At 50.1% G+C, this 23,199-nt stretch overlaps 2 protein-coding genes across 2 annotated transcripts in view; one reads left to right on the top strand and one right to left on the bottom strand.

Annotated features, from left to right (window-relative positions):
* The first annotated feature begins 195 nt into the window (after nucleotides 1-195).
* LHFPL5 (LHFPL tetraspan subfamily member 5) lies at nucleotides 196-13,048 on the top strand. The gene is made up of 4 exons (XM_066359555.1): nucleotides 196-907; nucleotides 6,231-6,467; nucleotides 10,762-10,791; nucleotides 12,501-13,048. Exons 1-3 carry the CDS (start codon nucleotides 496-498, stop codon nucleotides 10,770-10,772), a joined length of 660 nt encoding a protein of 219 aa, XP_066215652.1. The 5' UTR covers nucleotides 196-495; the 3' UTR covers nucleotides 10,773-10,791; nucleotides 12,501-13,048.
* Nucleotides 13,049-17,153: 4,105 nt separating this feature from the next.
* Nucleotides 17,154-23,199, bottom strand: part of SRPK1 (SRSF protein kinase 1) — a 50,637-nt gene continuing 44,591 nt past the window's right edge. Inside the window, 2 exon segments of the mRNA XM_066359547.1 lie at nucleotides 17,154-19,561; nucleotides 21,391-21,483. Of these exon segments, the coding sequence (XP_066215644.1) occupies nucleotides 19,377-19,561; nucleotides 21,391-21,483 (278 nt within the window). The 3' untranslated portion in view covers nucleotides 17,154-19,376.

The raw sequence follows: 23,199 nt of genomic DNA, 5'->3' as shown, positions 1-23,199 counted from the left end.
CCCTCGGTCCCCGGGCGGCGGCGGCGGCGGCGGCCCCTCCCCGCGCTGGGTGGCCGCCCGGCCCGCCCGGCCCTCCGCCTGCGTCCCGGGCGCTGGCCGCGGTGCTGAAGCGGCGCTGTCCCGGGAGGGCGCGCGGGGGGCGGGCCGGGCCGAGGGGGCGGAGCTCTCCGGGGCTCCGAGCTGGAAACCCGGGAAGGGCAGGGCGGTGCCCGCAGGCCGAGACCCCGCGGGGCTTCAGAGGAGCAGGACGCAGGACACAGGCCGGCTAAAACGACGCAGGCACCCGCGGCAAGCGTCCCCCGAAGAAGCCGAGGCCGTCCTCCGGGTCCTCTCCATCCTCTTCCCTCTGCCTTGGAGGGACCTTCACCTTGTGCCCCGACCTCAGTCCCTTCTCCAAACCCGGCAGAGGAGTGACCTGTGCCGGGGCCTCGGTCCGCACAGACACCGCCTTCCCGCCCCCAGGCCCCGGCCCGGCCTGGCCCCCGCGCCCTCACCATGGTGAAGCTGCTGCCCGCCCAGGAGGCAGCCAAGATCTACCACACCAACTACGTGCGGAACGCCAGGGCGGTGGGCGTGATGTGGGGCACGCTCACCATCTGCTTCTCCGTGCTGGTCATGGCCCTCTTCATCCAGCCCTACTGGATCGGGGACAGCGTCAACACGCCCCAGGCCGGCTACTTCGGCCTCTTCTCCTACTGCGTGGGCAACGTGCTGTCCTCCGAGCTCATCTGCAAGGGCGGCCCTCTGGACTTCTCGTCCATCCCCTCCAGGGCCTTCAAGACGGCCATGTTCTTCGTGGCCTTGGGCATGTTCCTCATCATCGGCTCCATCATCTGCTTCAGCCTGTTCTTCGTCTGCAACACGGCCACGGTCTACAAGATCTGCGCCTGGATGCAGCTGGCCGCGGGTGAGCAGGGACACCGGGCGGGTGGGCGGGGGCCGCTCCAGGCCGCAGCTGCCACTGCACCGCCCCGTGCTCTGCGGAGACTCTGGGTCTCCTGCTCAGCTGCACCCCTTCAGCCCGGCCCTACTCCATGCTCCGTAGACGCTTGCGAGGAGTAGACAATCCTAGACCGGCTGAGACCGAAAGGACCTGGAGACCAAATGGCTCAACCACCTTATCTTGCGGTTGAGGAATTCGGGCCCAGCGAGGACAGGTGACCTTCCCCAGGAGCACACAGCTAGTTGGTAGAAGAACTCAGGTGTCCAGACGCACATGCCGCACGGGAGGCTGTGGTAGCTGTGGGCGGGAGGAAGAAGAAAGCTTCCATTGTCAGCTGTGTGGGAATGCCACCCAATAGCGGGGCAAAAAGTGGTACCAGTCAAGCACAGCCTAGACATCCACGCCACCCACTTCTGTGCATTTGTTCTTTCTCCATTCGGGACCCCAGATCCCTGCGTCTCTCCTTCCCTCCCGCCCCAACCTGCTCTCAAGGGAGACTCTGAGGCCAGTCATTGATTGAGAATGTCATGCTGCACGTGGCCTCTCCCATAGCACCTTGCATTTCAGTTCCATCTTTCCTTGTGGAGTGAAAGTCTTTGTCCCCTTATGGGATTCCACACTTGAGGGAGGTAGGCGCGAGTGACATATTGTGACATGGAGGGGGGATGCTGTGTAGGGTCTTTACAACTACGTAGGGTAAGTGGTATCTGTGGTGCTCAGAGGCAGGGCCTTCCAAGGCCCCGTTTCCTGCAGCTGGTCCAGGCAGGCCTCAGAGGGCCAGCTGGTCCTATGCTCCTCCGGAGCCCAGCCAGGGATGGCTCAAGGCTTTGTCCTGCGCCCTCAGTCCCTCCGCCCCCCGAGGACTGCACACAGCCCGTCTGTGGTGGGGAGATGTCCAGGAAAGTGCTGGGGACTGCGGACAACGGTGAAACCGCTATGTCATGGTTGGCCGGAATGAGAAACAGTGTGAGTCTTCACAGGGTGAATGAGACGGGGACCGGAGTCCCAGATGACAAAGCACAGAAACTCAGGGCTGTGAGAGTTCAAGGGGACCCCAAGGAGTTACAGCTCTCTGCTCCCCCCAACGATAGGTGAGGGATCAGGCTGAGAGAGATGATACGACTTGGCCAAACTGTAACAGATTGGCTGGTGACCAAGAACCTAGAAGAATTGAAGGCGGGGGGTCCCAAGAACCTAGACATTTCTGTTGAGTCGCACATTTACGTAGAGCAATGGTCTGCAGAGCGCCTTCGCGTGTGTATCCGGAGGAACCGCATCACGACGCAACAGGGGGTTGCCCCTTGCACTTTACCGGCCAGGCCCCTAGCGGGTGACTGGTCTTTGAGCGCACAGGTCGTGAGGGACAGAACCTTTGATTCCAAAGCTTGTGTCCAGGCCTTGCACCAGGCTTCAGAGCTGCCTCCCACACCCGCCACTGGCCTCCCCCGTCCTCCGTAGTTTCTCTGTGGTGAGGGAAAGGCTGGCCGGGGTGAAGCAAGCCTCGGTGGGCAGTGGGGACGAGAAAGGGGGAATGAAGATTTAGCAGTTCTGTGACAAAGAGGAGTAGAATGGACATTTGCCGAGTGGTCCTGCGTATCAGAGTTATGGGAAGCTAGAAAGACAACATCCCTCTCGTTCTCTTACTGCCCCTCCCCCAAGCTCCCACAGCAGGTGTCACTGGCTGAACAGGTAGTACTAGGAGGGTCTGGGAGGGGGGAGGAGCCACCCGGCCATCTGAGGCAGACTCTGCCAGTGTCGTGGAACTGGAGACGTTGTTAGCCAAGGCGGCCAGGTGCCATCCCGTGAAACATTTATGTTGGGGGAGAGCAAGGGTGGTGTCAAGTTCGGTTCTTCAGGGCGGGGGAAGGGAAACTGAGCCCAGGGAGGGGCACAAGGGGTGTGCCCCGCAGCCAGCAGCTGGGACACGGGAGTCTGTTTGAAGAGAACTTAACCAGTCAGCGTGACCTTGCCAGGAAGCCTGGGACCAAGAAGAGAGCAGGGGCAGAGGCAGGGACGGATGACTGGAGCAGTGTGGGGCTGTACGTTAACGATATTAATGAGCTCTGAATGCCAGGTATAGGCTGAGTGTGATCCCGGCTCCTAGAAACGCAGGCAGGACATGTTATTTGTCTCTCTGAGCTCTGGTGACCTCCTCTGTATCCTGTAGCAACAGGACCCCTATCGCGGGGTTCTTGAGAGGATGGGGTGATGTAATGCGTGCGGAACGCTGCTCAGAGCCTGACACGCGGTAGGTGCTCAGTAAAGGTGAAAAACACAGAAACAGGCCCTGGCCGGTTGGCTCAGCGGTAGAGCGTCGGCCTGGCGTGCGGGGGACCCGGGTTCGATTCCCGGCCAGGGCACATAGGAGAAGCGCCCATCTGCTTCTCCACTCCCCCCCCCTCCTTCCTCTCTGTCTCTCTCTTCCCCTCCCGCAGCCAAGGCTCCATTGGAGCAAAGTTGGCCCGGGCACTGGGGATGGCTCCTTGGCCTTTGCCCCAGGCGCTAGAGTGGCTCTGGTCGCGGCAGAGTGAAGCCCCGGAGGGGCAGAGCATCGCCCTCTGGTGGGCAGAGCATCGCCCCTGGTGGGCGTGCCGGGTGGATCCCAGTCAGGCGCATGCGGGAGTCTGTCTGACTGTCTCTCCCCGTTTCCAGCTTCAGAAATAAAAAGAAAAAAAAAAAAATTCATTTCCTCCATTAGATAGAATTAAAAAAAAAAAAAAAAAGAAAAACACAGAAACAACTTTATTGGTCAGGATGGGTGTGCTGATACCACAGTAACGAACAATCCTCGAATCTTGGTGGCTTCTGTCCCTCTCCTGGTACACGCCATTGAGGACCAGCTGGGGGCTCTGCCCTCTCCCTTCTCTTCGGGGACCGAGGCTGATCGAGCATCACTTGTCACTGCAGAGGGTAACGAAGCTCTAGAGGGTCTCCCCCAAGCTGTTCAATGCTCTAGAAATGTACACATTTTATGGGCCAAAGGAAATCAGATGGCCTTGCCTCACTTGAAGGGAGGAAGGGGGTCAAGGACGTATAATCCTACTGGGTACCTGGAATATCTGTGAACAGCTAACAACATCCACATCCACCAAGGTCACGTCCATCTGACTTCAATGCCAATTATAAGAGCAACAGCTAGCACTGGTTGGCCACGCGCATGCACCAGATACTGTAGTAAACTTTTTGTACATGGTCACACTCAACCCTCATCACCCTGCTATGAGTCGGGTATCGTGATCCCTATTTCACAGAGGAGAGAATGGAAGGCAGAAAGGGTGAGTCAGCTCGCCCAATCCCTTAGACAACGCTGACCTCTACTCAGAGCCCTGCAGCACCACAGAGGAGGATGCCCCTGCAGTGCCCAGGACCAGAACGGCATGGACGGGTGGGGTGCTTACAGAGGGCTGTGGTGCCCGCAGTAACAGCCCGTTTCCAAGTCAGAGGCCTTGGGCTCTTTTCCGGAGCCCCCCTAGAAAGACACTGTGGGAGGGGAAGGGGGAAAAGGGGAGGAGCAATGGGGAGAAAAGCCCAGAAGGGCAACTCCTGTCCACATTCGCCCACGTAGGAGCATGTGTGTGTGTGTGTGTGTGTGTGTGTGTGTGTGTATCCCGCCCCCAGTTAATCCAGGGGCCATGCCAGGCACCAAAGGCTGATCTCATACCAAGTAGAAAAGCCCACAGGATTTAACAAAAAAATCTGGAAGGGTCCCCGGGTCCCCCCACCCCAACCCTAAGTACCTTTCTGAAACACTTCTCAGTTTGTCACTAAGCCTGGAATGTCACCATTAAACACATTCAGCTCTTTGGAAGGATGTCACAAACTGGGAGTAGAGGCAATTAATTTTTAAGTCAAGAGAGTCAAAAGCCAAGAGTTCAGGTCCTGGCTCTGCCCAAACTGAGACCTGGACACTGGCTTTCTCTGAGACCTCACTTTTCCAATCTGTAAAATGGAACATTAGTAGATGACCTACTTCTCAGAACTATGGACGGGGTCAAGAGAAAAATGACTTATGGAGTCTTTCATGATCTATAAAAGAGCTATGTAAATGAGCTCCTCCTGTAAGTAAATGGGGGTGGGGGGAGGCGAGCGCGAACTGTTCACTCGCCTGTGCGCTCCACTCTCTGCCGGCTTCCCCGCGGGAGCACGCTGAGCCCAAGTCAGGTAGCCCTGGGTGCTGGGCGGAGCTCCTCCGAGAGGCGCCTGGGTGGGCACAGCCTGAGCCGGCAGCCCGCGGACGCAGGGCCTACGGTGGGAAAGAGGGCGGCAGTGCTCAGGGTCACCGTGGTCACATCCCAGGATTATGTCACCTGTCTGGGCCACTGAGGCGGGCTGGGACTTCAGAAGCATGGGAGAAGTGGGGGGAAGGTGCTGAACACGGACTTTGGAGGCTGTGACGACCGAGCCTATGGAAGCACGGGGTGGGGTAATAGCAGCAATGCCCGTGGGCGCCAAGCGTGCGCCAGGCACTGCTCTGAGCACTTGTCCCGCATTAACAGCGCATATGAACCTTGCTGCAATCCAATCAGATGAGCCCTGTTCCTATCCTCATTTTACAAATGAGGAAACTGAGGCACAGACAGAACAAAACCAAACCTAGGTAGCTTGCTCCGAGTCACACAGCCGGTTGGCGCAGAGCTGGGAAGTGGAGCGCCAGTTCCTGGGGAAGCTCCCCAGCCTGCCCTGACCCGGGAATGAACGTGTCCACTATCCCAGGGCGGGATTAGGCTCCGGAAAGCACGGGCCTCTGCACTGCACGGTCCCGGGCGAACGTAAGGCGACCCAAGGGCTGGAATGGAAGGTTCAAGAAGGACGCAGTCAGAGATGGGGCTGAATTCTTCCTGTTTTCATTGAGTCTCAGGTGCCCGAGTTGTAGGACACACCATTTGCCTATGTGCTGTGAACAGGAGCACACTAATCAAATGATGGCCTGAAGCTTTCTCATTGCACTATTTCAGAGATGTTGAAATCTGAACAAAGGAACATCTTTAGGGTGATGAGCTAGCTCTCTGGGTCATGACTTGACTTTGGAGGGCTTCCAAGCCAGGGTGGGTGATGTCTCGTCAAGTCCAAAGTGAGGACCAGGCTGAGGGCCTGAAAAGACCACTCGTGGTGGTGGCAGAACCCACACTGGGCTGCGGAGCCCTGCTCCGGGCCTGTGCCTGCCGGTGCCCAGGGCACGCTGCTGTAGCCCCCGGAGCCTGCGTCTCTGAGCCTGGGTTCTACAAGAAGGCGGTAAGAGCTGCCCCTTGTGCCACCTGACACATGTATCCCTTCCTGTCCCCCTCAGCCACAGGCCTGGCGATTGGCTGCCTGGTCTACCCAGACGGTTGGGACTCAAGTGAGGTGCGGGCCATGTGCGGGGAGCAGACGGGCAAGTACACGCTGGGCCACTGCACCATCCGCTGGGCCTTCATGCTGGCCGTCCTCAGCATTGGAGACGCTGTCATTCTCTCCTTCCTGGCCTTTGTGCTGGGCTACCGGCAGGACAAGCTGCTCCCCGACGACTACAAGGCTGACGGACAAGGTAACTCGTCCTGCCCCGGGAGGCGGGGCTTCGCAAGCCCAAATGATGCGGTTCAAGTCGGATACCAAACGACCAGAACAAGCCACTGGGCCAAGAGGGAGAGAAGAGGGAGATTTCTGTTGTGGTAGATTTCTATTGGCTAGATTCCTGTGGCTCCCGGGTCCCTTGCTGACCCCATAAAGGGAAGGGAAATGGAACTAGTCTTTACTGAGCCTCTTCTTTGCGCAGGAGTGATGTCAGGTTTGTTCTTAGGAACCATTTTATTCAATCCTCACAGCAACCCTGAGAGGAGAGGTTGGAGGTGGGGATTCCAGCTGTCTGCACCCTTCTGCCGCGAGGGCAGTCCTCCAGGGGGACCTCCGTGGGGCTGCTGTGGGCAGGCTGTCTAGCTCTCAGCCTCGAGGGCCACCCTTAAGTCTGCCTGGACACCCACACAGAGCATTTTAAAATTTTTATTTCTTATTTTAAGTGAGAGGAGGGGAGATAGGAAGACAGGTTCTTGCATGTGCCCTGACTGGGATCCACTTGGCAATCCCTAGTTGGGGCTGATGCTCAAATCAATCAAGCTATTCTCAGTGCCTGAGGCTGACGCTTGGACTAGCCAACCTACTGGCTGCTGGAAGGGAAGAGGGAGCGAAGGGGGAGAGGGAGGGGGAGAGAAGCACATGGTTGCTTTTCCTGTGTGCCCGGACCAGAAATTGAACCTGGAATGTCCATATGCTGGGCCAGTGCTCTATCCACTGAACAAACTGGCCAGGGCCTGCACAGAGCATTTTTGTTACTCATTTGTATTCTTTTTTTCTCAGAAGGGATTCTTTCAGCTAGAAAGAAATTTTAGTCACACAATTTCTCTTTAAAGTTCTTTCTTATAAAAAGATGTTCCTCTCACACATTTTTTTGTTCCTCTGACACTTTCTTTACTAATAAAAATGTCACTTCCTCTCCTTCCCTCCCTCTCCTCTCGTACCCCATGCATCTTGTCTCCAATCTTTTCAGATCATCTCCTCTATACATTAGTGCCCTCCCTATCATACAGAGTTTAATTTATTCTTTTTATTACCTGTTAGAAAACACGCACATATCCTTCCTGAATACATCTAACTACTCAATGAAGTACAGTATTTTTCACTCCATAAGATGCATCTGACCAAAAGACACACCTAGGATTTAAAGAAAATAAGAAAAAATATATTCTGAACCAAATGGCGTGTTAAAATATTTAAATACTGTATTTTTCACTCCATAAGACACATGGGCATTTTCCCCTCCACTTTTTTGGGGAAAAGTGCATTTTATGGAGCGAAAAATGCGGTAGTTATTGCTTCTGCCAGGGCACGAAATTGGGTCAGGAGAGCAGAGTTGGAGCCCCAGTTATTTCGAGTCACATCACCTCAGTGTTCTTTCCAGTGGAGAGGGGGGCACAAACCCCTGCTCTGCCCGCTCCATATCGTGCGGCAGGAACGGCCAGTGAAAGCAGAGACAAAGCCTCGTGCAAGCACGCGGTTGCTAAGCTACTCCTTAGGGGCTAAGGGAGCAGAGGGAAAGGAATGGGCTTTGGAGTCAGAATTTAGGTTTAAAATTTTGGCCCCATTGTTGACTAGCTGTGTGACTCTGCAGAGGTAACTTAACTTCTCTGAGTCTCAATTTCCTCATCGGAGCCTCCTTTCCATTGGGTGAAGGAACCTGCTTCAAAAGCTTGCGATCAGGAACAAGATAAGAACGTCTGCTCTTGTCCCTTCTATTGAAGCTTGGACCGGAGCTCACAGCCAGGGCAATTAGTCAAGAAAAAGAAATAAAAGAAATTGAGTTTGGAGAGGAAGAAGTAAAAATATCTTTTGAACAGATGACACGATTTTGTATATGGAAAATCCTGAATAATCCACTAAAAACCTATTAAAGTTAATACGTTAACTTTGGCAAGGTCGCAGGATACAAGAGCAATAAACAAAAGTTGATTGGATTTGTATGCACTCACAATGAACCATCTGAAAATGAAATTTAGAAAAGTTTCATTTATGATAGTATCAAAAAGAATAAAAAACAAAAAAATTTTAACAAAAGAAGTGCAAAACGTGACCTGTGGTGGTGCAGTGATGGAGTGTCGACCTGGAACACCGGTTGCTGGTTTGAAACCCTGGGCTTGCCTGGTCAAGGCACATATGGCAGTTGATGCTTCCTGCCCCCCCCCCCATTCTCTCTCTCTCTTTCTCTCTAAAATGAATAATACAAAAAGTGCAAAATCTACACATGAAAATTTTTTTTTTTTTTTTTTTTTTTTTTTCATTTTTCTGAAGCTGGAAACGGGGAGAGACAGTCAGACAGACTCCCGCATGCGCCCGACCGGGATACACCCGGCACGCCCACCAGGGGCGATGCTCTGCCCACCAGAGGCGATGCTCTGCCCATCCTGGGCGTCGCCATGTTGCGACCAGAGCCACTCTAGCGCCTGGGGCAGAGGCCACAGAGCCATCCCCAGCGCCCGGGCCATCTTTGCTCCAATGGAGCCTTGGCTGCGGGAGGGGAAGAGAGAGACAGTGAGGAAAGCGCGGCGGAGGGGTGGAGAAGCAAATGGGCGCTTCTCCTGTGTGCCCTGGCCGGGAATCGAACCCGGGTCCTCCGCACGCTAGGCCGACGCTCTACCGCTGAGCCAACCGGCCAGGGCCCACATGAAAATTTTTAAATGTTGAGAAAACTAAAAGGCCTAAATAAATGAAAACATCAGTGTTCGTGGAACAGAAGGCTTCATTCATATTGTTAAATTGGCTATGCTCCCAAAACCGACCTACAGAGTAGATGCAATTGCTATCAAAAGTCCAGCTGGATTTTTGCAAAAATGGACAAGCTGATCCTAAAATTCATATGGAAATGTAAGAGGCCAAGGATAGCCAAAACCTGCACATGGACAGATACTCAGCATCGTTAGTCATTGAGAAAATGCAACTCAAAGCCACAATGAGAGATCCTGTTCAAGTCCCACTAGGATGGCTGTGACCAAAAAGCTGAACAATAGCCTGACCAGGTGGTGACACAGTGGATAGAGCGTCAGACTGGGATGCAGAGGACCCAGGTTCGAGACCCCGAGGTCGCCAGCTTGAGTGCGGGCTCATTGGGTTTGAGCAAATCTCACCAGCTTGGACCCAAGGTCGCTGGCTCGAGCAAAGGGGTCACTCAGTCTGCTGAAGGCCCGTGGTCAAGGCACATATAAGAAAGCAATCAATGAACAACTAAGGTGTTACAACGAAAAACTGATCATTGATGCTTCTCATCTCTCTCCTTTCCTGTCTGTCTGTCCCTATCTATTCCTCTCTCTGAGTCTCTCTGTCTCTGAAAAAAGAAAATAAAAGATGAACAATAACAAGAATCCCACTCCCAGTTACATGTGCAAGAAAACTGAAAATATAGGCTCCCGTAAAAACTTGTGTACGGATGTTCATAGCAGCTTAGCAGTCAAGAAGTGGAAACACCCCAAATGTGCATTGACTGATGAATGAATGGAAAGACAACACGGATAGATCCAGGTAATGGAATATTATGCAGCCATCAAAAGGAATGCAGTACTGAAAATTGCTACAGTGTGGATGAATCTTGAAAAAGTTGCACTGAGTGAAAGAAGCCAGACACAAAAGACCGTATATTGCACGATCCCACAGATATAAAATGTTGGGAATGGGCATGTATATAGAGACAGAAAGTAGATATTAGTTGTTGCCTGGGGACAGGAAGAGGGAGAAATAGGGAGGCACTGCCAGTGGGCACAGGGCTTCTTGGATGAAAACATTCTAGAATTAGGCAACAGTGACAGGTGCACAACCTAGTGAATAAATAGCCTTACAACCACCACACTGTATACTTCGAATGGGTAAAATGTATGTTAAGTGAATTATATCAGTAAAAAAAAGATTGTGCTGAGGACAAGTACATATAAAACCCTAACAATGCCCACCTCTTATAGGTGATGAATCAATATTAGTTCTCTCCCCCTTCTATCTTTCTAGTATCTCTCCTTTTCACATCATTCATCTGCCCAGCCACAAACAGCTTGACAGCTCCTGTGCTTGGTTGCCGGCCGCCCCCTTTAGGCCCTGGGGATGCAGTGATGAGGGAGGAAGTCCTAACTGGACCTGAGGGTCTGAGGATGTAGACAGATCTAGCAATCTGGAAGTACAAGCTGATAAAGGTCATGATCAAAGCGTGTGAGGCTTCTTGAGAATGAACAAGAGGAGTCTGGTGGGGAACGGCCTTGAAAACACGGCTCGGCGGAGGCGAGCTCTGTTCTTTCTCTTTCTCGTTGCAGAGGAAGTCTGAAGCGGCAGAGGGAGGGTCGGTGAGTAATCCCGCCCGAGAACGGTCTGCGCCCTCGGAGGGGTCGGAGGGGTCGAGGCTTCGCTTCCTTCCTGGATCGTTGGACGAACGACTCATGGGGGGCTGGGCTCTAGGGTGTGCTCGGAGGCCTAGGGACCACCCAGGGGACAGGACCTAGTTGGCATCGAAGTCCTTCACTGAGGGCCAAACAGGAACCCTTTAGTTTTTTCCTTAGTTCTTGAGAAGTGGGAAAAGAACAGGGAGATAAGAAAGAATTTAACACAGGCATGTGATTTCACGTGGCAAACGCAAAGGACTTTTTAGAAGTCATTCTTGTGTGTTGGACCCTGTCAGAAAGAATTTGGATTTGTGAGACATACACTGGAGAAACCCAGTAAGATAGAAAACTAAAGTCTTAAGAGGAAAACAAATATTCCAGAAAGCTAGGCTCACAGGGTTACTGGGTTGAGTATTAAATTTAGCTGTAGGCTTCCTGCTAGCTGAGGCAAAAATAAAAACACAACCTACCCAGCGTTAATGTATGGTTGAAAAGGAATCATAACATAGATCTTTATTGTCTTCTAAGTTTCCAAAATGTGACTTGACAAGAACATTAAGGGACACATTTAGAAACAGAAAATGTGAGCAGGAGGCCCAGGGGAGTGTCACCTCCCTAACAGCTGCCACTGAGAAGGAACCTGCCACCAGTGGGACCCTTGGTGTGGGGACGAGGGAATAGCTTCCTTTAAACTATTTTCATGTTTGCAGATTACCTTCCCACCTGTGAGTAATTATAAATCAGCATTGCACCCTCCTTTAGATGATCCTCAAGCAGCTGGTCTCTCACTCAAGCGTGGGTCCTGGTGCAGTGGGGGTGGGGCGGTGGCCGCCTGCGTTCCTACCAGCTCTCCAGAGATGCGGGCTGGAATCGGGGGTTGCTTGTGGAACAGCAAACTCTTAGAGTGTGGATAGGTATTTTCTTACACTTTCCCAATGTCCACTAGTAAGTTTTTATCAGCTGCCAACTCCACAGTACTGGGGTGCCATTTCATTGCTGAACTGGAGTTTGGATCGCTGTCATAGTTTTCTGATGGATTCTGGAATGGAATTACTAAGTGAAAGGTAACTGTCCCTCCAAGCCTGCTCCCCCTTCTTTAGCACTATATTTTATTTACATTTTAATGGATGCAAAATTTTTTTCTATTATTATTGAGAGGAGGGAGGCAGAGACAGACTCCCACATGAACCCCAACCGGGATTCACCTGGCAAGCCCCCTACCAGGTCATGCTCTGCTCATCTGGGGCTACAGTTCTGTTGCTCAGCATCCAAGCTATTTTTAGCACCTGAGGTGAGGCCACTGAGCCATCCTCAGCGCCTGGGGTCAATTTGCTCAAACTGTTTGAGCCATGGCTGCAGGAGGGGAGAGAGAAAGAGAGAGAGAAGGGGAGAGACGTGGAGAAGCAGATGGGTGCTTCTCCTGTTTGCCTTGACTGGGAATCAAACCCAGGACTTCCACATGCGGGGCTGACACTCTACTGCTTAAGCCAACTGGCCAGGGCAAATTTTTTCTTGAGGGACACTAAACACCCTCTTATACACTACTGACAAAGACTGCATGCCTGGGTAGAAATGAATCAAAACATGAGCATCCACGGGGAAGGATTTTGTTTTTATTGGCCTTAAAAGTGTCAAATTTTATTTAACTCCTTTGTTGTTTTTAAACATCACAGGTCATCTATTCTCCCGCCACTGGAAAATTGAAGAATAGAACTCCTCAGCGGTGAAGCCTGTCCCTGCTGTGCATCCCTGTCCCAGCTCCCATGGGCCTGCCGTCCGGGAGCATCTCTGTAGGACTTGAACCTGGCCATCTGCCAGGACAGGGCTCCCACTGTCTACAGAAGACTCTTGGGGGAAGCAGAGCGGTGTGACCCACGTCAACAGTACTCAGACACAAGTTCCTCTCTCCTGTCCGGGGACCAGGTTCTCTCCCTGTCCCTTCTTACCTGCTAACCCCTTTCCCTCCGGAGGAGTCTCCTCTGGGGAAGGGGAGGGCAGAATCCGCCTCGGTCCGGGGGCCTCCGGGTCTGAGCCGCCCACGGCCCAATTAACTGAGGACACCCCTCTGAAAGCCCACCAGAAACCGCCACTGGCTCCACAGGGCGTCTGAAGAAGAGGTGGCCAAGTGAGCTGCATCATTTCAGGCTGAGGTTTAGGGGGCCCCTTGCTTCTCCTTTCTCACATTTTGCTTTCTTATTGATGCTCAGAGATGGGTAAAGAAGAGACCGGAAGTGTCTAATAAAATCTAAACACTAGGGACTAAATGGCCTTTCTCTCCTTTGGAACTCAAAATCACGTTTTGTTTTGTTTTTTCAGTGCCCACATGACCCAATCAGAACCGGCTATCAGATTCAGCAATCTGTTACTTGGGTTCAAGTATGTAATGTTACAGTCGTCAATGACATTTTTTTGAGAACTACTTTGGATTTGGCACACTAAATGGTGACTCTTTTGGCAGCCTCCAGAGGGGAACTCCATTTTGGTAACACCTCATTGTAGCAAATGCCAAGACGAGGACAGGTTCTTTAGGTGGGTTCCTGGCAGGGAGGTGGCGCATAGAAACAGGGTTTGGTTGATTATCTGCAGAAGTGATATGAGGAACAGGTGTTTCCCGGTCATCCATGCACTCGGCCCCTCAGGAATGAGAATGTGGGCGCTGAGGGGGGACATGCAGACCAAAGTGGTAATGGATCTTGCAGCAGCGCGATCCAGCAGCAGCCTGCAGCCCGGAACACGGCAGGTTCCTTACTCCCGGGCCGCAGGCCGGGTTTTAACCGGTGCGCTCTGCTCAGCTGCCCAGTGAGGGCGGCGTTGCCTCTCCAGTCCACACGGGCGAGGAGAGAGCCTGCCCAGCACTGCCCACTTGCATTCTAGAACATTCTCAAAGCTCCCCTTTAGGATGGGATCTGAGGACGATCATATTCACATCTTCTGGTGCTGTTCACATTATTTCAGAGCCAGGAACTTACTTTAGGCAAGCCCGATGAACGACAGAATCCCACAAGTTCTGTAGTGAGTTTTCTAGCTGTATTTGTTCATTTCTCATATATATATGGCAAACAGAATTTCTAAAAGCCTGTCAAAATATGTTCCACTGAAAAGGTAGCGACGGTAATTCACAGATGCTCCTGGGGGCCGAAGGGGTGCTAGCCCACGGTGCGCGCCGCGCTCCTGCTGACGGAGCTTCCGCGCGAGCGGAGCGGCAGATGAGCCCAGACTAGCCTTTTCCCTGTAGCTTTAAGAACGCAATCTCTCCAGTAATAGGAATGACTTTGTGGATACCCAGTGACTGCTTATCAGCTGTCTGAAGTGCTTTACCTTTAAATTCTTAAAAGGCACCTCAGATTCCGTCTTTGAAAGCACGAGAAAAATCAGTAAAACCAGCCCTCCTCTAACCGAGCTGCCCTCCGCCTTCCCCACGCACTTGTGGCTGGCCTGTCTCGGGCCGGGGCTAGGGCCGTGATGCCCAGGTCTCACCGCCATTGACGAGCCGGAGCAGGTCCAGCCGAGAGGGACTAGTCATTCCCACCTGACATGTGACCAGGAGGGGACCCCAAATGCTTTCAGGACGTCACATCCCTGCATTTCCTGTTGCTGCCTAACAACTGCTCAGCAGACTTGTCAACATTCCAGTTTCTGTGGGTTAGGATCCGGCAGCGCTCAGCCAAGGGTCCCTGCCCCCAGGTTTCTCTCAGGCCCCATTAAGGTGCTGGACGTGCTTCTAAGCTCAGTGGTCACCCGGGCTGCCTCACAGGTTGTACTGAGGGCCCTCCAGGTCAGTTCTCACATGGCACCTAGTTCCCCAGAGCAGCAGCTCCAGACGAGCAAGAGGGTGCAGGGAGGGCACAATCCTACTGGAAGCCCATCTCAGATGTGACATCCTGTCATATTTTGCCTTGATCTGTTAGGACAAAGTCCAGCCCCATTCAAAGCAAGGGGATTACAAGTGTGTGGGTAACAGGAGAGGCAATCACTGGGGTCCTCTTAAAAATCATTCTTCAGTTATTCACAATTAACTACTTTAATTTTCTGCTGGAATGGGCATTCACCAGATGCTGCATGATGGATAGATCATTTTGCAATAAATCTGTTGAAGATGAAAGAGGGGCTCTAACCCTCAAAAACTCACCCCACTTTTGTTATCTAATCTCGTCAGTTTAACTCAACACGGCCCACACTTTCTATTTAGTGAAACCAAAGCTCCTGATGCCATGTCGTGGAGAAACAACTTGTAAGAACACAGTTCCTAAGTTCTGTTGATTGGAGGACACCTGTTACTGTATTAAAACCAGCAAAAGCTAGCTCTGAATTAAAGACAGAAGAGGATGATAAGCGAACTTGGGAGGATGTTTAATCAAATGTATCACCTGCCTATTAAAACCACTCCTGTCCCTTTACAAGGTGCAGCGGTCACAGAACGAGGCACTTATGGAAACCTGCTTACTCATTAACTTTTAAACACATGACCTCAAATTTTCTAACTTTTAAACTGGGTTATTTCTAATTTCACAAGGACCTGGAGCGGGTTAATATTTGTGCAAAGATTTAAAGAGAAATGCATATCATACATTTTTCTTTTTCTCTTTCTTTTCCGAGAGGGGAGACAGACTCCAGCATGTGCCCCAACCGGATCTACCTGGCAACCCCCTGGGGCCACATTTAGTTTTTTAATCCTAAGATAAAAACAAGACTTCAGTGACATAAAAAAAAATTCCTTCTCAGTAGGGCTGGCTGATGGTCCACACATTACCTTTATGTATGTTTGTATCTTTATGCATCTTTGTATCACTTTGACGGAAACTATAGACTGAGAGGGCTCGAAGTTAACAATGCCTTGGTAACCCCAAGGGCACCAACTGGTGGGCAAAACACAAAAGAGTCGAAAGGACTGATCTGGGGAGCACAAATAGTTCCAATTCTACTATCAATAAATCACCAATTTTTTGTGATAGTCTTAGAGCAAATCACTTTCCTTCTAAGGCCAAACTGCAAGAGCCCAGGAAATACAATGGGTGGTAATGACATCCACCTGTTACCTGGCTGTTTCCAGACTGACTGTTTCCCTGTGGACACTCGGGGCAGATGAAAGTTCAGTGGGGTTGTAATCCCACCCATTTGCTGGCCCTTTTGAGATAAGCTATAGGTCTCTGAGGATAGCACATAAGTTTTCCAAAACCCCGAGTTCTAGCTAGGTCCGAACAGTTACCACAAGGTTTGGAGGGAATACCTAGATTGGTCACTCTGGGGAAATACTGGTTTCATGAAGCTGGATTTGGTATATTAAGGTTGTTTTTTAAAACAGGGTTTCCGCTATGGCACCATGGTCAACACTGCAACATGAATACACTAGGTATGTCTCAAAGTATGGCACAATGAAGACATTAAACAGAACAGTTTATGTAGTTTGGTGGCGGGGGGGGGAAGAGAACTTTCTGTAACACTAAAAAATCACAAATACATAATAAAAGCAAATAAACAACTAGAAAAGAACGCTACAGAAAAGACAATAATGCACCGCCAAATCCTCCCCAAATCCTCAAGCAGAGAAGCAGGCTGGAAGCCAGGTAACACGGGAAGCGACCAGAACCCACAGAGGGAAGACCCACAGAGGAAGTTCTGGCTTCGCTAGTCACTCAATACGCAAATTAGTATAAGACACTCCCTTTCTTTTGGCAAACTGGCTATTAGGAACAGAGTGAGTGCGATTGCGACAGGCCCATTCAAACCCTCTCGGTCACAGCATCAGTCTAACTGTCCTTCACATAAGTTAGGCGACATTTATTAAATGCCTTAAAAAGTGTGCTTGTTCTCTGGTCCAGCCATTCCATTTCTAAGAATTTACCCTGCGCAGTGAATGAGACAAGAGTATGAAAGCTGTGCACATGTTCACCATGCCAGCGCCTTAGGCAGAGTTCACAAATCGTTGGCATTTTGCACGTATGCTTGTAATCCCAGGTCCAAACCGCTGAGGTCACCGGCTAGAGTGTGGGCTGGCCAGCTTGAGCGCAGGGTCATCCATGGGATCTCAAGATCCCTGGGTGAAAGCCCAAGGTCACAGGCTTGAGCACCCCTCAGTGAGGGCACGTGTCAGAAGCAATCAATGAACTAAGTAAACAACTACAACTTGATGCTTCTCTCAAAATCAATTAAAGAAATACTTTAAAAAGACAAAGCTACAAACCCCACAAAACAGCATGTGTTCAGGTTGTAAAATTTTACTGTACATTTAAGTCCAAAAAGCACACTGCGCCAGTCCCTTCCTCCACACTGATGCTCGGGCCAGACCAATGTGAGCAATAAACGAACACAAGCCTCCTGCAAACAGGTAGGTTATTAAATTGTTTATTGTATTGCATTTACAAAGAAAACAGACAATGCATTCAGTAGAAAGAATAAAAATGTATTCAGGGTTTTCTTGTTAACTGACAGCAAACAGAACTCCTTCAGTGAGATCGCGGCAATCTGACAGCGTTCTGACTCGATTCCGTCAAGGTACGTGGGGTACTCGGAAGATGAACTCTACAGCTGCCTCTTTCTACGGCTCCTGATTCACTCGGCTCTGCACGTGAGGGGGAAGCTCTGAGTTCACGAGAAACAGTTCCAAGGTGAAGTCAGAGGCTCTCCTCCTAAAAGTTCTTTCACGCCACCTGGCGCAATGTGGCCTCCTATTGGCGTTGTGGTAATCTCACCTAATGTCACCACCGGAATTCCTGTTCTTCCACAAATGTGATTTTACAGTGTAGAAAAGAATTCAGTTCTGGTCTGCTATTGCTTTAGGTGTATGTATACACATCACCGAAAACCCAAAGTGGGTTGGAATTGCTGAAGGATTTTCCCTGCCGTTGTTTGAGACACTCGACTCTCTTCATTCTTGAGGTGCACAGACAGCCTCACTGAGACTTCTTTCTATAGGAACACGTCCGACTTCAGGACTACCCCGTCTAAGGTCGGACGTATGCTGGCCGTGGTTACCCAGGGTAATGTGTTCGAGTTAAATGGATTGCATAATCGCACCCCTTTCCACTGGTGGCAGATCAACGACAGAATCTACATTTCAATTCCAACATGAAAGCTGGCTACGCCAGTCCTGTCGGTAGCGCTGTCAGCAGAGCCTCAAGTTGCAGCCCCTCGGCGCTCTGTAACTCGGAGTCCCGTAGCTGGTTCCGGAGGAGGCTGCAATGCCAAGGCCCACTTGGTCCGTCTGAACAACGCTGTGACCTCCGCCACGCCCCTCTTGCTTTTTACTATGACCCGAGGAATATGCACGTAGTCTAGGGCAAGTCTGAGAGAGACCCATCCTAAAGTAAGATCCACAAAGCCTTTCCTCATTTAAAAAAAAAAAAAAGGAAATAAAGAGCCTCAAGGACATCTCAATCATCTCAAAATCGCAGTTAAAAACTTACATCACACAAGGAAATAGCAGCAGAGAATGGCTAATCTTAAACTGAAAACACCCCCCCCAAACAAACCTACCTCAAAATAATAAAAGAAGTGCTGCCCCCCACCCCATTCTTTTGTCCTGGGATTTCACTTAAGACCTGAAGCCTCGGAGAAAACAAGAAAGGCAAAGCCACAGGGGAACTGCTTCGAAGCTGCACTGTGGACGAGTCAGAGAGAAGCGGTAAATAAAAGTCCAGGGACTATCTGGAAAAGAATTAAGCACTCTAGGACATTTTCTTCTTAGATGGCAAGTCTCTGAAGTCCAGACCTCCTTTCTGGAGTCGCCCTGGACTCCTCAGCTCTGGGGCAATGAACACAAGCGAAATGAGGCCAGCGCCAACCAGGCGCAACCCCCCAAGGTCCCAACAGCCAACCGGGATAGCTCTGCTGTGAGGGTGACGGGAGACACAGAGGTCTGTGGTTCCAAAGAGTTACTAGTCGATGGTTCTGTTTCTGTTCCCATCAAAAAGCAGACTGAAGTTTCAAGGTTTTCAGAGTTATGAAAGGGTGAAGGGAACACGACAGTGTTTTAAACAATGATAAATGGTACCCCAACCTGGCGTCGACACAGCGCACTTACAGAGACAGCAGCGCGACAGTCGCAGGGAACATGTGAACGTAGAGAACAGACAGTCTTGGGAAGGAGCAGCCTGGGCCCGGCGAGTTTAATGTCCCGCGGTACAGAAGGAACCCCCCTCCTCATCCCCGTGCTGCAGCAGGTGCGCACTAGGCTTGACTCTTAGAGTCAGTGAATAAAGGATGAGCTCGGACATCTTCACAGCTCTTTTTCATAAAGGCTGCTGGTAACAACTGAGAGGATGTTCTCATGGAAAGACAGGGGTACAGGGCGAGGGGCTGTTTCACATTTTAGTCCGTCAGTCTTTGGCAAAGCCCAATCAAGGCCAGATTCACCTGGGATGCCCAGGGGCCGTGGGGACCTCCACAGGGTCAAGTAAGCAAACCCGAATGAACACGTTGGATTGGAAAAAAAAAGGACACCAAAATCCTAGAAACCCTTGAAGGAAGAGCTTCACCCTGAAAGGGGGAGGGAAGCGCTCAGCGCGGAGGCTGGGCCGGGGGGGGGCAGCCTCCACTGAGGCCCAGCCGGCCTAGGAGCTGAGCCAGGGGTGCCGGAGGCAATCCGCGGCGGTGGCTCTCCTCTCGGGGATCAGCTCCAGCATGGGCAGCAAGAAATCCGTGAAGCCGGCCGCCTCCTCCTGAGACCACTCGTACTTCTCCACCAGAACCTCGAACAGGCCCCAGGGCTTCAGCTTCGTGATATGTTTCAGGTCGCCTGTGGTAAGAACAGTACAAGAGAAACTGACCAACACTGACAAGTGACAAAATCCTTTGCAGCAATCCAGGAACTGATCCAGGTCATCTATGTGAAGAATCAGATTTGCCAGCAGAACCTAATTCTCAATTTACAAAGCACCTCTCTTCTCTACTGCATTCCCGGAAAGAGGGTCTCCACTTCCCACGAGCATTCTAGGGCTTTAGCCCTGGCCAAACTGCGTAGGGCTAACAGGAACTAGGTATTTACTAAAACGAATGCTAAATGACTATGGACCCAACATGCACTCAATATAGTGTTCAGAGGCAGTTAATAACACATACCAAAAACAATCTGCTTGTATTCTTTCTGCCTGATAGTCTAGTAAACGTTGCTTCAAAATGGGCAGTATTCAAAATAAGGAACTAAAACCATGTCAAAGACATATAAAAGTAACAAAACTAAAAGAATAAACTCCAGGCCCTGGCCAGTTTGCTCAGTGGATAGAGTGTTGGCACAGCGTGTAGACATCCTGGGTTCGATTCCCGGTCAGAGCACACAGAAGCGCCCTTCTCTCCTCCTCCTCCTTCTCCCCCTTTTCTTTTTCTTCCCCTTGTAGCCAGTGGCTTGGTTGGTACAAGTATTGGCCTCAGGTGCTAAGGATAGCTCAGTTGAGTCGAGCATCTGCCCCAGATGGGGGTAGCTGGGTGGATCCTTATCAGGGTGCATGTGGGAGCCTGTCTCTCTACCCTCCTCTCACTTAGAAAACAAACAAACAAGAAAAAACTCCAGACAGCTTTCACAGACAGGTGCACCACACTTTGTACTATTCTGGAATGTCCATCTATTTTTTGCTTCTTTGATGTAAACATTTTTTAAAAAGATCAATCAATTATCAAGGGCTTATGAAGGTAAATGCTGCCTTAGCGTAGTTTCTTATATAGCACTGACTTGAGGCCCCTGTGGGCAGCGAGGGCCTCTTTACCCACTGACTTGGTAGGACAGGCCATTAGTTTGACTTCGCACACAAGCCGGAACTCTCAGAAGGCAACCTGCCACTTTCCTGACCAAAAGTGTGCTTGCTGCCAGTGCTGGGAAAAATGATTCCTTTTGGCACTAGTGCACAGGCTGTGAGGAAAAGGGGAACCATGTCAAAGAGGGAAAAAAGGGCCAGCCAGTTTTCTAGCCCCTTCTAAGCCAGGTTTGCATGTTTCCGCTTTTAAACCTTTTTGAAATGCAGAAGAAATAGTATTTAAATGTCTACACAGATCTAGTAAAAAATTTGAAGCAAGAATTTTTATCTTTGTTTCCTGCACTAATAAGTGATAAACTTATGAAACTACAAAGTATCAAGTTAACTCACATGACTGATGGTTTAAAAGACTGTGTGAGGTGTCAGTGGCTATATGATGAGTGAGATATAGCCCTGCCCTTAGCTTAAGTTAAAGTACTTGCTTGCCCTTTGATAGAGGCAGTTAATTCTTAGGCCAAAGGCCAGTAAGACTTTGCCCATTTTCTAAAAGTGCTGTATAGGGTTCATCAACCACCTATGCCCCAGGGACTACACACAGGGTAACTCAATGACGTAAGCAGTATTATCAGCCCATTTAGAAACCAGGAAACTGAGGCTGTGTCAATGGCCACACAGCTAATGGGGCAGCTGGGATTTGAACCCACATGGTCTAGCCCCAGTTCCTGCCCACACTATTTCATGTATCTGGTGACAGCTCGCATTCAGAGCAGGACCATCCTTCTCCAGGTGTTGGAAACATGTACCCAGCTGTACTTACCTCTTGATTTTTAAACACTTTTGCCCCCTTAATGTCTGGGAACAAACACATTTATTTTACCTTTTTTGGTGAAAAATTCCTTGGAATATTTTCCTGCCACAATGAGCTTGCGAGGCACCTTCCCCAGAAGTTCTATGATCAATGCAATGTGATCTGTATGTTTCAAACATTTCAAGAGGGGGGAAAAAAAAGACATACATAACAGGAGTAACAAATACCGTTCTAGACACGGGCAGAAAGAGCAGCATGCACACCTCTTTGTAAAGCGTCTCAGGCTTGCTTTCGGCCCTGAATGGGAAGAAGAGGACTCTATCCATCTCATGGAGAATCCAGAGAACATTAAAAAATCAGGTGCCCACTCCAGTGGGCTTGGGCGATAAGTACAATCTTGGTGTGAATGCCCTGCTTCCTGGAGTTGTATCGCTGGGGCCTAGACGGAAACTCATGTGAACAATACTACCTCTGCGGTTGAAGAAGTCCTGTGAATATTTCCCACTGAGGGCAAAGCGTCTTGGAATTCTGCCTATCAGCTCTATAATGTGCGCAATGTGGTCTAAAACAGAAGGGCAAGAAGAACAGGATCAAGGACAGGCTGTAAAAGAGGCTTTTCTATGAATAGTTTTTCAAGGACTAGCTGTTCAACTACAAATAAAACCAAGGACACTCAACGGGAGGGGGTACTGGGAAGGCCAAGAACCACTTCAGGTGGTTGGCCAACTGACAGGGGCTGGCCCGACCCCTGCTGGAGGTCAGAGGCTTATCTGCACCTTTGTTTTCATTTTGTCTATATACATAAGTTCAGGTGGAATTTTTAGGAAAGGTAAAAAAAAAAAATACCAATAAGCTTTCAGACATTCTAAAACTGGTACTTAGTTATAAGAATGCTCATGACAAAGCACTAATGTAGGGTTATTTGAATTTTCACAACACCCTGTAAAACAGGCCAAAAATTTCTACATTTTTAAGGTGAGAAAATGGAACCTGAGAGAATACACGGCCTCCTTGAAGCCACAGGGCTGATCAGAGCTAGAACCAACGGAGACCCCCAGCTGTCTGTACGGGGTGTGTGTGCGTTTTTAAATAAACCGCACTTAAGGAAAACTGAGCACAAATGTTTTAAATACAGCTACCTAACTATTTGCAGGCCACTGAAATGTTCAGTCACGTATGCCTGGCAACCAAGGGTCGCAGCAAGAATACGGACTGTGAACACTGACAGGGACACGGCTGTCTGTCATCGAGAAGGGAGCTCAGGACGATGGCTCCTCGCCACAGAGCTTTAGAGATGAATCCTTTATCTACAGAATCATCAAAAGGAATCACTTAAAAACTTCCCATATGTACCCACGGGAATAATAAGGTAGGCAACCACAGAGCTGGAGATTTGTGAAGGTTTCAGGTCACAACTGTTTCTCAGGTAAGGGGCTCACTGATGTCTCTTTAAAAGGGCTTAAAAAAAAAAGGCCTAATATTCATAAATTCACCATAATCTTTGGGCAGTTTTAACTGAATTTATAGCTCAGTAACAAGTACTTAGCTGCCAAGAAATTTCTGCCCATTTTAGGCAGGACCTGTGAATAAATGCCTTTGTGTAAATTAATTGTAAGGCTATACAGTTTATGAGACTATAGTTTATATTATTGTAACTTCCAAGTGAAGTATTTGTTCTCTTTTAATGTTTTTCCTATACCAAGGAATTATTCTTCCCTTGAAATTGTTATTTTACACTTAATTTCAACAACCTATTAATTAATCACTGGATTGATGTAATTAATAGGCAAGACAATGATCAAGTATTATTCCAAAAGGCAGGGCTGTGGGATGCCCACAATACCAGGGGACATGCTGCTTAGGCCCAGGTGGCCTGGG

The sequence above is a fragment of the Saccopteryx leptura genome, chromosome 1 (assembly GCF_036850995.1).
Source record: "Saccopteryx leptura isolate mSacLep1 chromosome 1, mSacLep1_pri_phased_curated, whole genome shotgun sequence".
Lineage (NCBI taxonomy): Eukaryota > Metazoa > Chordata > Mammalia > Chiroptera > Emballonuridae > Saccopteryx > Saccopteryx leptura.
The sequence above is the reverse complement of the archived record's forward strand: the minus strand, read 5'-3'. Positions and strand labels throughout refer to the sequence as shown.